We start from the raw sequence: 15,729 nt of genomic DNA, 5'->3' as shown, positions 1-15,729 counted from the left end.
AACATTGTTTATTGTAAGTGCACTTAATTACTTCCAGAGCGATTTTGCAGAATGCAACTTATATTATGGAAGCCTGTTTCTGCCACCGGAATAAAATATTATAAAGGTAATTGCGACTTATCTCACAATTCTAAATTTTATAAAGTTTATATCTCACAATTTTCTTAATTCTGAGGAAAAAGGACATTTGCATGCAAGAAACTCAAAATTGCAAACCAAAAACGTGCAAACTTTGCAAGAAAAAGTCAGAATTCTGAGTTTATATCTTGAAATTGTTTTTGTTTCTACCATGAAACAAATAAAGGTCATTGCAACTTTTTTTAATTGAACTGTTCTGACCTTTTCTCACAATTATATGCTTATATTTCACAATTCTGACTTTTTTCTCCATTTTGCGTGATATAATCTCAAATTAATGAATTTTTTCCTCTGAATTCTGTTTGATTCTCATAATTCAAACTTTTTTTTCTCACAATTGCGTGTTTTCTCGAATATTCAGACTTTTTGGATGCAACACAGAGTTCATATCTTGCATTTCTGAGTTCATATCTTGCCATTCTAAACTGCGAGAAATTCAGAACCGTGAAATAAACCCAGAATTGCAAGGAAAAAAGTCAGAATTGTGAGACTAAAAGTTCATATTATATAGTTGCGATGAGGACACCATTGTTCTCATAGTTACAACGATTATTGAAACTTTATAGTTATCATTCTTGGAGTGGGCAAGCCTTAATACCAGTTCACCAATTTTCCCCACAAATCTGCAGATTTGCATTGGATCTGCGTTGAATTGATTACTGAGGTTATCAAACATAATAATGTGAATCTTCCAGGGTTTTTAAATGGTGCAAATCAAACTTCACTGCAAGATAACTACTAACCAATGGAGAAAAACCAACCAGATTAAACCACATGAAGGCTAGATTTCCCACGTCAGCTTTAGATAGACCAGACTGAACCCCTAAAACAACACAAGACGAGAATAGAACTCAATAGTTTTAATATAGATTTCAGATGTTTCTCTACATATATGTATATGTACTTTTGCTGTACCATATTTCTGTAGAATCTCTATAATCAGTCTAGTTATGCATGTTTGGTGTTAACTATCATTGATCACACAGGCGGCAGCAGCTCCTGCATAGAGTCCAGTGTGGAGTCATTTCTCTGCACATCAGTTGTTTTCACACGCTCTCTAGTGACCAATTATGACCTTGGTGACCAATGATGACTGATAGTCACCAAAGATGACCGAGAGTGACTGACTAATAGTGTCCGATGGAGACCAGTGGTGACAGTGTCCAATGATGACTGATAGTGACCAGTGGAGACCAATGATGACCGATAGTGGCCAATAGTGTCCAATGATGACCGATTGTGACCAATGATGACCGAGAGTGAGCAGTAGTGTCAAATGGAGACTGCTGGAGACCAGTGGTGACCAATAGTGTCTGATGGAGACCAGTAGTGTCCGATGATGACCAATAGTGACTAGTGGTGACTGGAGACCAATGGTGACTGATAGCGACCAATAGTGTCCGATGGAGACCAGTAGTGACCGATACTGTTCATTGATGACCAATAGTGACCAGTGGAGACTGTTGGAGACCAGTGGTGACCAACAGTGACCTGTGAAGACCTATGGTGACCGATACTGTCCAATGATGACCGATAGTGAACAATGGTGACTGATAATGACCAGTGTCCAGCAGGACGGCCTTAAGATGGCATGCTGAAGCATTGCAGTCTCTCAGCTCAGATTAGCAGCAGGTGTTTCCAGCGACACGTGGTCATGATCTCACTGTTTCCCAGACTCGGACATGCTGACGGACATGCAGCGGCACTGCTTGACGCGCTGGATCTTGCGGTAGCGGACGTCCGGCTGCAGGTCGGGGCAGTCGAGCTCCACGGTGAGGCTGGTGAAGCGCTGCGGCCTGCAGAAGGAGCAGGACTGGAAGGACTCCTGCTCCTTCCTGACGTGCCGTGGGATATAGAAGGAGTTACACTGGCCGTAGCAGAAGCGGTTGATGACGGTGCGGCTCTTGCAGCCCTCCTGACTGACCGTCTGCCGCAGTGGCTGCATCTTGCACCAGTCGCTCTTCAAGTACTTGCGCTCCGTCACCACCAGAGCTTCCTGGCTGGAGGCCAGCACTTCCTGTTTGCGTGCGCGCCGGTCGGAGGTGTTGGAGTTGGTCTTGTAGGGCGACGGGATGGATCCCTGCGGTCGGGCTTTACGGCCAGCGGAGGCGAGACACAGCAGGCCTGCGAGCAGCAACCACAGCGCCACCTTACAGCTCATCCTGGAATAGACAGAGAGAGAGACAGTTAAACATCAGAATCCACATCCTGTGTCTGACAGGAAATCATGAGATGAGCTCCTGACCCCTCATCATTACACACACCTGTGAGTACAAGATCTCCCATCAGCAATATTTTGTCTCTCCTTTGTTGCTTAATACAGGAAAGACTGAATATTAAGTGCTTTTCTACTGAACATCCGTTTATTTCACTAGTTGAGCTCCAAATGACAGACATGAACTAAAATGAACCTACTCTGATTTAATTGTGTAGTTGAGGAATATGGTTAGGGTTAACTAGACTAGGTTTAGGATTAGACTTTTAATAAGGTAGTAAGCATCACACACACTATATTTATATATATATATTTTAGTCATGTAATTAATCGCATCCAAAATAAGTTTGTTTACATGATTGTGTACTGTGTATACTTATGTATATATAAATACAAACATATATTGAAATAAATATTTTTCTTAATATGCTGTTTATATATTAAATATATTTATATATAATGTATATACATGTAAATATTGAAACACACACACACACACACACATATATATATATATGTGTGTATATGTATGTATGTATGTGTGTGTACCTTGTATATGTGTGTATGTATGTGTGTATGTGTGTGTACCTTGTATATGTGTGTATGTATGTGTGTGTGTGTATATATATATATATATATATATATATATATATATATATATATATATATATATATATATATATATATATATATATATATATATATATATATATATATATATATATATATATATATATATATATATATACACATACACACATACACACGCATACATATACACGCATACATACACATTTATACATATATACATATACACACACGGTACACACACATGTATTATGTAAACAAAAACTTATTTTGGATGCAATTAATCATTTGACAGCACTAATATTTATAGTTCAAAAATAAAACTGACAATTATAGTTAATTTCTCATCATTTTAATTCTATTTGCTTTGCTCCTTACATTCAAACTCAAATTGTACGATCAAATACTTAATTTCCCAGAATGCATCACTTGAGTTTCTTTAGATTGCATTTGAGTAAATTCCTCTTGCTGTCATTGCAGTTCAGATCGCAGTGTATGAGGCTCTGCATAAACTGCAGCCCAGCACCGCCGCATTGAAAAGCACCTTTACACAGATCTGATGCTCATGAAGCTCCAGACTAGCAGCAGGGTAATGCAGGAGCTCTTGACCTTGACACAAACCACAGCCAGAGCCCACCGTAAGCAGATAAAACCAGAAAAAACATCTTAAACACTGCTAATTCTTTGAAGAGAGGGAATAAGTGTGACTCCACTGACTCTTACAACGCCATCCACTGCTGACACAAGTGAGCTTCATTTACACATGCAAGACACCACAGCACTACTACAGTATATCACACACACAACTCTCACAACACAAACACTCACTCATTCACAAACACGCACACTCTTGAACATGCACAAACACACTCGCACTCATTCACAAACATGCACACACTCGCACATACACACACAAACACACTCGCACTCATTCACAAACATGTACACTCTCTCTCACACACACACACTCATTCACAAACATGTACACTCTCTCTCACACACACACACACACACATTCTTGTACTGATTTGCTGAGTTGTGTCCAGCATGAGAACCAGCTTCTCAAAGTGTTTGTGATATTCTCGTCTGCAGCTCAGCTCCACTCTCACATTCACACACACTTGTTTTCTAAACTAAAACCACAAGAAATGGATTTCTCTCATTTGGATGAAACGGAGTTAATTACTGCAACATTCCTGCCCGTTAAATATCAATCTCTGTCAAAAACCACAAGAGACAAACATTATCTGTGTCTATTCTATCTTCTTTCGTTCTATTTGTTTCTGTAGTTCTGTGTAGATAGATACAGGTACACTTGGGGTCAGAAACAGTCTTTATTTTGATTAGAAAAGGGCAGATATGAATAATGGGTCGAGGCGTTAAAATGAAACCGTCCTGTTGTTGTGTTCTGACACATTACGTGATGACGCACAGATTGAGTGTTTCCGGCCTAATGTGTTGAGTCACACCGTCTAATGATTCAAAACATGTTCAGTGGGACTTGAACCTCCAGTTCTGATGCGTCAGTCTGACTGAATCTGTCCTCATGTTCTCTCTGGGGTCAAAGCGTTTTGCCCTGAGCTTTCACTTTGTTTCCTGTGAAGACAGGAAGTCACAGATTAACTTTAATTTGTCACTTTGTCTGCATTCAGCAGAGTTTCGACGGCAGCCCCGACGAGAGCGAGCGATCCGTCAATCACGCTGGACATCTTTAGCACAGATGTGGCATCACAAATCTGAGTGATTCATTCCCATAAACAAAATATTTACAAAGCAGCTCTTTGTCGTGAATCAAAGCTCCTCGCTTTCATCCCAGAGGTTGAACCTTCCTTTTTTGAGTTTTTCCTGTTCTTGATTAGAAATCTCCAGGAACGAGGGGCTTTTGTAGTTCCTCTCTGGGAATCTCATCTATACTGGCTGTTGTTCTCAGTCAGAAGAACTCGGGCTGTTTGCATAAAGATGATGAACGAGGGTCGTTGCTTTAGTGTTCGGGATTCAGAGTTTGATATCGTGGCCTCGGCGCAGACGCCTCGTAAATCTCACGACGCCGAACGCGCTCCGGCTTCAACTCCTTGCCTTCTGTTGCACAAGACCTACAGCGTCACTGAGAGTGTGTTCAGGAGTCGATGACTGGAGATCCGTCTCTCTGAGTGTCTCCGGAGCGTTTCTTCAGTCTTTAACTGCTGATGCTGGAGATGCGTGTTTGATTTAGTCATTCGGAGTCAGAACGCACACAGGCTAATATTGAGCTACAACAAAAATTGAAAGTCGATTTTGGTCAAATTTGAGGCTTTCACAAAAATGAGTTGCTTAAACCCTCATCTAGCGATCCCAATGCTCCAAATACTAATTAAACATGTAAATGTATCTTTATTTGTATGTCTTTGCTGACTCCATCGACTTCAAACAGTCGTTTTTTTTGTCCGATTCCAACAAATCATAAATAATTTTGAAGATCTTTTAATGGAGAATGTGAAAATTAAAAATAGCTAATTTTTGAAAACTTGCTCATTGTGACTCATTTTGCCAGCACAGGTCTCATTTGAGCTTTCAGACGCGTTTCTCTCTCATCTGATAAGATGCTTTCGTATAAGAGTAAACTCGTGTCTCTATCTATGGCAAGTTATTTAACCCTCATAATGCATTCACATTCTGGGTCTGTTTGGACTCGAAGAACCGTTACTTTATAAAAGTCATTGTATTTGAGCAGTAATTTCTCATTGAGTGAATGTGGAAAGTTTCAAATGTTACCTTTTTTCCCCTGCATTTAACTGTTATATTAATTTAAAAAATTAGAAATATATTGCAATTACACATGAACCACACCAAAAAGTAGTATGATGTGATTTTTTTTTATATTGATAAATCTTATTTTAATATTATATGAAATTTATAAGAGCATATAATCTTTGAATTATCAGTATAAACCCCATTGGAATGAGTGGAAATTAATTACATTCCTTTGAATTTATAAGTCATTATTGCTCAAAAACAGTTGGAATTTATGAAACAAAACTTACATAATATTAATTTATTTTACTTGAAGAATAAACTTCCACCTTCAGATCAAAAATGATAAATTGTTCATGTTGCAGTGGTTCATCAATAGATGGAGATATTATGTTCATCAGCAAAATTTTGAAATATGGAGACAAGGCAATATGTATTATACAGAACTGTTTTTGACACTAATATAACTTCATAGACAATTTTACAAAAAGTATATGTGACACCTTCATAAATAGCAGAGACGTGTAATTTTTAAAAATGGTTATCTCTCTTAAAAAATAATAGTAAAACATCTGAAAACAATAAATGTGTATTTTGAGGGTCTTAAAGCTTTGGTAAAGTTTCGGTCCCTTACTAAAATCCATTTGAGGGGAAAGGAAAGGTCGTGACCTTCGTTTAGGGTCGAGGAAGATGGGAGGGGTCACAGGAAGTGACACAAAATCCAGCCAATTACACGCTTAGAAAAAAGGTTCTCTGGGGTGCTGTACAGAACCTTCTCTTCCAAGAGTGAAGAGAGCCTGCCATAATATATAAATATATAGAAAAAGACATTAATAAAGCAGAGTTCTGACTGATTCTGATCAGATGAGTCACATTAATAATGCTGAAAAACACACAACATGTAAAAATACACCATTTAATGAGCCTATAATCAGATTAATTTAACTATGTATGGAAGAATTATTTATTCCAATTAACATTTTTAATACTTTTGAATGCTGCTGCTTTTTTTGTAAAAGCAATAAGCAATGAAAACGTAATAAATAGCACACTTCTGACAGATAATTATCAAACAGTCCGTCACAGACGAGCGGCACTTTCCAAACACAGCTAATGTTCACAGCCCACATCAACCGCAGTACACTCCTGTCACACACACACGCACACACACACACACACACACACGCACGCACACACACACACACACACACACGTAATTGCCAGCAGCTGGAAAGCTTTGTTTCTGCTAGTGTAACTATTCTAATGTATGTGCAGATCCACCAGAAACGTTCAGAAAGAGCCTCCAAATCTGATTTCACACCGTTATAGAGCTCAAACTGATGGGCTAAAGGTGTGTGTGTGTGTGTTCTAGTTGTAATTGATTGTCGTGGTCAGTTATTGTTGCTGTGAAGTCTAAGGGATGTTTAGCTGATCCTGCATCAGTAACTCCTGCCGGTGTCTCTGTGTTTGACCTAAACATCAGATGAATTCACAGCTTCTGATTTCAGAAATATCAGTCTGATTATGGGCTTCAGACTCGATCTCAAAGATTTCAGCTCTAGTAACTCTGATCTGCTGCTTCTGACGTGTGTTTGATGATCTACTCTATCAGACCTGCTCTACGTATGATCCTCATGTCCATCTGTCTCTCTGCAGAGTTCAGTTTAGAATCCATTTCAACTACTAGTAACATTTGAACATTTGTCCGAAGACAAGAACACATTTTGGTTTTAGGCTTTAGGACAACTTTGATGAAAGGTACTGATCCACTTCAGATGTTAACTACTGTAGAGCTTTTCCACCTTCACTTCAGAGATGCGCTGGACTGTAGAAATGAATCTTATTCAAAATAATCATTTAAAACCTTAAAGTATGTTTTTAAAATGTTTTTCTTGGTTATACAAACGTTAAGAAAACATTCCATTTGATCATTTAGCAAACGTGGCAACGCTACTTTTGAACGTTTTCAGAATATTCTAAAACAATAGTAACATTAATAAATTGTTACATGAACGTCCACCTGAAACCTCTGAACGGTGTATAAATGTCTTTGAGCTCAGTTTGAGAACATTTATTAAAGACCTTAATGAACTTATAATTAAAAACAATTCTATTAAACATTAAGCATTTCAAAACGTTTTTTCTTAGTTGTACAAACATTAATATTCCATCATTTTGTAAACATTATGGAAATGTTACTTTTCAATGTTCTGAAACAAAGTTAATTCTTTTAAACATTAAACAGTTTTTTTTTTCTTGATTCATACAAACACTAAAGAAACATTTTTAGTAATTTTGCTCATTTTTTAAATGTTCTCTGAAACAAGAAGCAAAAAAAATCAAAAATCAAATGTCCAACTAAAACAGAAATCAATCGTTCCATGAATGATGTATAAATAATGTTTTTGAGATTAATACTGTAGAAATTAATCATTTTATTACAAATTATTTTAAACATTAAAAAAGTTATGAATAACTTGATTTACACCTAAAAACAAGTATTATCCTTATCCATCGTCAAGCTGGTTATTTCTGATGTTAATGGCCTCAGAATGGTCAAGCATCAGCCGATTAATCAATATATGGCTAGTTGTGAGTGTGGTTATGATTATAAAATCCTAGCCGAGTATATTTGCGATGAAAGGAGTGTGTGAATGAAAGCTCTATAAATCCTCTTTCACTCAGTACCGGCTCGAGCGCTCACCGACCCGCAGAAACAGCCCTAATCGGATCAAACACTCCAGTGCAGACCTGGCAACCTCATCACAAGCCAAGCAGAGCCTCACCTGGACGAGTGTGTGGTCAGAGACGGATCCAGAGTCCAGGAACGCCGGCGCCGCTCAAGCCCATGGACGGAGCAGACCAGAGCCTCTGCTGCTGTTAGAGACAGATCCTCTCAGACTGATGCTGCTTTCTGGAGGAGACCTCTCTCTCTCTCTCTCTGTTTGAACTCTGCTTTCTGGCTCGTCTCCGTCACTCGCATGTGGATCTTATCACACTGAGAGCTTTCTATTGGCTCTGATCAGCAAACAAATCATGCCCCCCCCCCCCCCCTCTCTCTCTCTCTTTCTCTCTCTCTTTGGTCACTCCTCCTCTTTATTCTTTCAGTTTTCAGCTGTTTTGACTGCTTTCAGTGAACTGGCTCTGGCTTTTTCTGCTCACAGACGTCATGCAGGATCAATCAGATGTTTAATTATATTCCAAAGAAGAAAAATCCTAAATCATGTTTTTAGTTTTGCATAAAAGATCTTGGTTTAATTCCACAAGATGAAATAATCCTGATCTTCAGAAGTTTCCATGTTCTTACAGGATTTGGTCATGAACGTTTAAACACAACACTCACAAAATACTGTGAAACATGCAATATTGAGAATCAAATGCACTATGAAAAATAATTTTTCAAAGAACATTGAAAGAAAATATTACTTTTACAAGAACATACCGTTTAGTTTTTTGACTTCAAAGTTTCACGCTCAATGTGTTAATTAACAGAAACCATTTTTAGTTTTCACCAATTATTGTGTTTTGTGGAATAAATGAAATGTAATTCATAAGAATCCCTCTCTTTAAAATGTTACAGTGTTGAAGTGTTTCTCAACATGCTTCTATGTAATGTGGAAGTGCTGGAAATATAGAATATTATATAATATTTCCAGCACTGTGTAATTGTATGAATTAGTATGTAATGAATGTGTTTCTGGTATTTAGAATATAAAAAATAGTTACTGATTTGACAAAGTTTCCTCGGCTAGGAAAGTCGAACAAATCATGTTCTACTCTATTGAATGGTAGAAATGAAGGTGATGGTGTAATATTCTCGCTTTATTAGAGCGACACCTGCTGGACACGAGCTGTTTGTTGCTGTGACGTGTGAACTTCCCCTTTAAAGTCAAGAGATCTGGGATGATGCACGTTATTTAAATTGATGTAATGTTAATTAATGTGCATCATCCCAGATCTCTTGACTTCAGTCATGGAAGAAGGTTTAAAAAAAACTCCAAGTAAATGGCATAATTTATGACAGTAGTTTATTAAATATGTTTCAGTTCCACTCTATATTGTTGTTGATTTTTTGTAAAAGGATAAAAAAATCTATATTGCAGTTTTAATTACTTGAATGTCAAATGCTTAAGCAATACTGTTTCTCATATATAGATATAGATATATATATGTGCATGTGACCTGTTACGCTGAAGGCATTTAAATGAAGGAAATGAGATCTAGAAGAGCTTTTCAAGTGCTAAACATCTCAGATTTCTAGTATGAACAGAATTTAGCTTACATGATTAGAGTTTGAACATCTCATGTTTTGATCTGTTTCAAAATGTTAGAAACATAGATGACGAAAACAAATGGAATTATGGGAATGATGTAGTAACACAAACAGAAGAAACTACATTTACTAAACTGAAATGAACATTTCTCGTTTATGCCATAAATTGTGTTAAACATGAGCTGATCTTGTCATTTATTGATCATAGTCTGAGCAGAGGGAAGTGTTTTGATTTAAAGAATCAATTTCTGAAATTATGAATGAATTTGTTATAAAATATTGTGCATATGTTTTAAATTATACAAATTAAAAGTCAAGATATAATTTAGCAATGTCAAGCTTTTAATAAATGACGTGGCAGAAAAATGAACATCAAAATAAACTTCTTCTGAGAATGAAATGAAACCCGCTGAGACTCTGCTGTTCAGAACGACACAAACGATTCGTAATGATTCACCGAGTCACTTTTAATCTCCAGTCTCTTTATTTATGTAACTCTGGATTTATGTACACAATCTATATCATAAATGCAAGAACCCAGACCGGATGAGCCGTTTCTCTGCAGAGAATCTTTGGATCGCAGTCGTTTTCTGAAGAAATGAAATACTGTGTGGCGCAGATCTCAGATCATCTTATGAGTCCAGAAATGAACATTACCGTATGGATGCTGGGTCATGTTTAATGTACAGATGGCCAAATATTATTATTATTATTAGCGTCCATTACACTGTACATCATCCAAACACATTGATGTCTGAATCAAACGGCTGTGATGGTGTGAGCGCTGATGTGTTTCTGATTCTCCGGATCTGTACACATTTACAGAAGCAAAGCTGGCAGAAAACAAAACATGTTCTGAGATATAAAAATAACTATAAGAGCTCAGATGAGGTGGAAGTGCAAATGTTCTGAATGAAGGATGTCTTTCTGAACTGAAGTCCGTGTGAAGCTCCAGAATCAGGAGAAGTGTGTTGCTCATGCAGCGATGGATCTGCTCTTTATAACGATCAGCATTCATGTATCTGAGAGAGAAACACACACAAACATCAGAATCAGTGTAATTCAGTTTCTCTGCTCGTTCTCAAATATCAACGGGGGAAAGGAAAAAAAGTCCTGAGCCGCAGTCCTAACATTATTATTCTCTCATCAAGAATTCTTCTCGCTTCAAATTTTTTTCTCTTCAAAAATATTTTTACTCTCTTCAAAAAAAAAATAATAATAATTTTCTCTTCAATTTTCTTTCTTCACAAAACATTTTTTGTTCCCCAATTTTTTTTGTTGATTATTTTAAGGTGTCCTTGTTACATGTACTTACTATTATAATAACAATTATGCATAATTACATGCTAGTAATCCTAAACCAAACCCTAAAGTAAGTACATGTAGTTAATTAATATTACTCAGTACTTAAATGTAGAATTAAACTGTGAATGGAACTTTATCATAAAATGTTACCAAGAATATTGTTACTCTTCAAAAAAAAAAAATCTCTTTAATGTTTACTCGCTTCACCCACTTCACTTTTACTTCGCTTCTGTTCCCACTCTTAAAAACTAAGACTTGAGTTGTATTCACGTTGTGGTCAGGCTGCTGTAATATATACACTTGTGTCAACGTTATCCACATACATACAGTTCCCTCATATAAAGCCATATACAGCAAATCTCAACTGCTTGATTCTTCATATCCTCATAACTGTGACTTATTATTGTCTGGCTCTAATCGGATCAATGTGACGATATGATATTAAGATATTATTAACATCGTGATTTCTGTAGAGCTGCTTTAAAACAATCTGTATTATGAAAAGAGATAGACAAAGAAATTTGACTTGGCAGATTATTATCATTTAATCACATAGTTAACATTATTTTATCACTATAATGAGACACTGTGGAGAAGATGAAATAATCATTCAGTTCATTATTCATCTTCTGATATTTTAGATAATGTAAAGTATGCTGAGGCTGGTCTCACCTGTGATTCAGACCCTAGAAAAGATTCTTGCTTTTCTGTGAAAGACAAGAGAAAGAGTTCAATACATGAAAGAAACATTGAATTCTAAATCATGTTCAGTATCTAGTTCCACATTTACTTCCAGTAGTTTACAGATTAATTATTATAAACAGTATTGATTTTTACAAACGGAGAGATTGTGCTGGATTACAATAATTAAATACATATTACATTAAAAAATACTCAAAATCAGATTACAGTTACTTTGTTATTGATCACTTAATATTCACAAATTGGCAATAAAATATTAATAATTCACTGATTCTCCCGAATTCTTTTACTTTTCTATTTTACATTTTCCTTTCTAAAAGGACTATTGCTTATTTATGTTTGTAGAATTAAACACAGACCGAACAGCATAAATAAATCAAATATTTCATCGTTTTAGGAATTATTGTAATTTTGAAATTATTCATTTCTTTTAATTTAATGTAATTTAATGCCCTTCATGTTCTTGATAAAGAATGGAATATTTTTATTTCTCTTTATGGAACAACATTTTCACATTTAAGCCACGTTTATTTCATACACAGTTGTAATTTAAAGAGCTTTCCAAAAATAAAAAATAAAAAGATTAAAAAATTGAAAAATAAATGTGTATACAAAAAATTAAAATACTATAAATACTAAATAAATACTACATAGTAAAATAAATAAAAATCTATAAAAAAAGACTACTTAAATTACTTGGGTCAAAAGTAAACAATAAAAAAATAAAAAATATATAAATGTATAAAAATTAAATATTTGTATTTCATTTTTATAAAATGAAAACATAATTATTATTAATAAAATACTATACTATAAAAACTACATAAAATAAAATAAATCAATTAAAAAAATTAAATTACTTAAATTACTTGGGTCAAAAGTAATCTAAAAGTAATCCAACAATGTGTAATGTAACCGATTAGATTACTAACCACAATCTTTATCATGCACTACATTTTGTAAATGTGTCTGAGAGACTGAAATGGTTTTCTGTAGTAATTTCCAGCATGTCACAGATCCCTGTCTATATCTCCCAAAACAGATCCGTCTGCCAAAACTCACCACATGACAGAAAATCCAGCGCCAGTACTTCCTGTTTGATCACTTCAAAACAAAACGCACACAACAGAGCAAAAGAAACAGAGAGAAACACGTGCAAAACAAAAGAGAACGTGACAGAAACCAGGTGTTTTAATAGAAATAATGCAAAAAACAGACAGCAAATAAAACCAACGTAAGCAGACTGAGGACAGAAATATGGCCCTGAGAAGCATCAGATGGCCGTTTCCAGTCGTTTCAGAGGCTTTACCTTCTTCTTGGCCTGCAGCATCTCCTGGTAGGCACTGGATCTGATGAAGCGGCTGTAGGAGTCACTCTTCATCAGCTTATAGATGTGCTCCTGATCAAGGACAAACACAAGAACCATTTCAGAAGTCTAGTCTTTATTTCTACAGCGCTTTATGCAATACAGATTGTGTCAAAGCAGCTTTAACAGTATTAACCCTTGTGCAACCTTTTGGACTTTTTTGTCCTTTTCAGTTTTGTTTTTTGACCATTTTTGCCTGTGTTATTGCCAGCTGCATACATTTTGGCTCAGGTGTGTATTTTTATTGGAATTATACTATTTCACCCCCATTTCCTTTAATAAATCTATTTTGCACTAGGTACAAAAAAAATAATTCCTCTCAGGACCTTTTGGACAAAAATGTCCCCATTGAAACCCATTAAAACTGCTATTTTTAATCGCAGTGCCGTTTAACTGTAAAATGATGCAGTTTTTGTTAATAGGCTTTCATTCTGTTGGCAAGGCTTCAAAATTGTATTTTTTACTATTTTTTACCAGATGGTGCCATTTTTTGGTCTATAAAGCAAATACTCGCTATATTCCTGTTTTCTGCCGCTGCATATTATAGAGCTAATTGGATAAATAATGCCGTGTGGGTGTGTTGGTATGGATGTCAGAGTGTGGTTTGCATGTGTGTCATAAAAAAATAAATTGTGTGTGTATATGTGTGTTCTTGTAATATTTGAGAGAGAGAAACTCCACTACAAATCACAAACCCAAGCACTGTGTCACCAGCAGAGTTTTGCTGCCATCTAATGGGGAAAATTTGGTACTGCACCCAAACAAAATCTTACTGAAAGCTCATTTTTTGAGATATCAACCTCAAATTTGGAACACAACTTGTTTAGATTTATGGCTTAGATTTTCTAGCAGGTTTATATATATATATTATATAAAATGTTGTTCATAAAGCATTTTCATAAACTTTTTCTGGTTTCACTTTTTAAACTTCTTTTTACTTCAGCAATAATATGCCAAACTTAAATCTGTGCTCCCAAGTTTCAAATTTTTATGACAGTTTTTTGACATGGACATTTTTGTCTACTATGGACCAATGTGTAACTTTTTTTTATTGATGCACAAGGGTTAAACAGCAAAATAGTTTGTCAATAATGGAAGAGGACAATAACAAAGAGTCATTTTTCCAGCTAAAGCCAATTCATTGATGATTGAGTGCACTCTTCCAATCAGGGGTGTGAAAACTACTCAAAAATCATTCTCAAGTAAAAGTACAGATACTCAGTGAAAGTTGTAGTCAATTAAAAGTACAAGAATCTGGCCAAAAACACACTTGAGTAAAAGTAAAAAAGTACAACGTTAAACTGTACACTGAAAAAAAAACAAGTAGTAAAATTTACTTAATATAAATTTTTGTAAATACATGTAAATATTTTCAATATATATACTGCATGTATGTGCTTTTACATATACATAAATATATTTGTGGTTTAATTCCAGGCCGTAACACAAGTCAGGTAAAAACAGTAGAACTCAGACCTGAGCGTCTTCGAAAGCGTATCGGCCGGGATCCTTGACGTTCTGCGTGGTTTTGGCGTAACTCTTGGAGTCGACGTTGATGGCACTCGGAGCTCCAGGAGCCAGAAACTCTTCCCAGATCTCCTGCACCCTGCTGGGAACCTCACGGATCGGACGCTTCTTCAGCTCCTGCACCGCCAGCCAGAACCTGCACAGACCGCCAGAGACCACCAGAGACCAGCAGAGACCATCAGAGACCAGCAGAGACCATCAGAGACCAGCAGAGACCAGCAGAGACCACCAAAGATCACCAGAGACCAGCAGAACAAACCAGAGACCAGCAGAGACCAGCAGAGACCACCAAAGATCACCAGAGACCAGCAGAACAAACCAGAGACCAGCAGAGACCAGCAGAGACCACCAAAGATCACCAGAGACCAGCAGAACAAACCAGAGACCAGCAGAGACCAGCAGAACAAACCAGGACCAGAGGGGAAAAAACATACCACTGAACAATATCTTAATTTCTTATTTATATTCTTATTTTTTGCATTTAACAATACAAGAGAATTTAATATATATATAAATATTTTTTTTTTATTAAACATTTAAAAAAATATATTTACATTTTTAATTATTATTTAAAATATAGAAAAATGGATTCATATGAATTTAATATAGTTGTAATTAATGCAAAATTGACTTAATTATTTAAAAATGTTTAACAATTTTAATATAATAAATTATACAATTTAAATATAATATACAGTAGTTGGGTATCATGCAAAAATTACTTAATTATTTTAAAATGTAAAAAAAATAATGTTTTAATTTAATATAGTTGGAAATAATGCAAAGTTGTTGGTTAATTAATTATTTAAAATTGTTTAAAAAAAATAATGCTATATTTTAATAAAATATAACTAGAAATAATGCCAAATTTACTTGTTGATATAT

General features: G+C 35.6%; 2 protein-coding genes across 5 annotated transcripts in view; both read right to left on the bottom strand.

Moving 5' to 3' along the window:
• Positions 1-983: 983 nt before the first annotated feature.
• Positions 984-8,671, bottom strand: LOC306852594 (gremlin-2-like). Its single transcript, XM_079389554.1, has 2 exons — positions 8,458-8,671; positions 984-2,300 (listed from the first exon to the last, which is right to left on the bottom strand). Exon 2 carries the CDS (start codon positions 2,297-2,299, stop codon positions 1,799-1,801), a length of 501 nt encoding a protein of 166 aa, XP_079245680.1. The 5' UTR covers position 2,300; positions 8,458-8,671; the 3' UTR covers positions 984-1,798.
• A 1,012-nt stretch (positions 8,672-9,683) lies between these two features.
• Positions 9,684-15,729, bottom strand: part of rgs7b (regulator of G protein signaling 7b) — a 51,612-nt gene continuing 45,566 nt past the window's right edge. The window contains exons 15-19 of one of the 4 annotated variants that reach the window (XR_013782556.1): positions 14,794-14,980; positions 13,261-13,350; positions 13,014-13,055; positions 11,922-11,956; positions 10,414-10,966 (exon numbers count right to left, since the gene is read on the bottom strand). Coding sequence is in view for 2 of the 4 variants with exons in the window: in XM_079388665.1 (XP_079244791.1) it covers positions 11,936-11,956; positions 13,261-13,350; positions 14,794-14,980 (298 nt within the window). In the remaining 2 variants the exon portion in view is untranslated. Of the gene's footprint in view, positions 10,967-11,921; positions 11,957-13,013; positions 13,056-13,260; positions 13,351-14,793; positions 14,981-15,729 lie in introns of all 4 variants that reach the window. The other 3 variants (XR_013782557.1, XM_079388665.1, XM_079388666.1) reach the window with 3 other exon arrangements.

This window comes from Barbus barbus (assembly GCF_936440315.1).
Source record: "Barbus barbus genome assembly, chromosome: 32".
Classification (NCBI taxonomy): domain Eukaryota; kingdom Metazoa; phylum Chordata; class Actinopteri; order Cypriniformes; family Cyprinidae; genus Barbus; species Barbus barbus.
The sequence above is the reverse complement of the archived record's forward strand: the minus strand, read 5'-3'. Positions and strand labels throughout refer to the sequence as shown.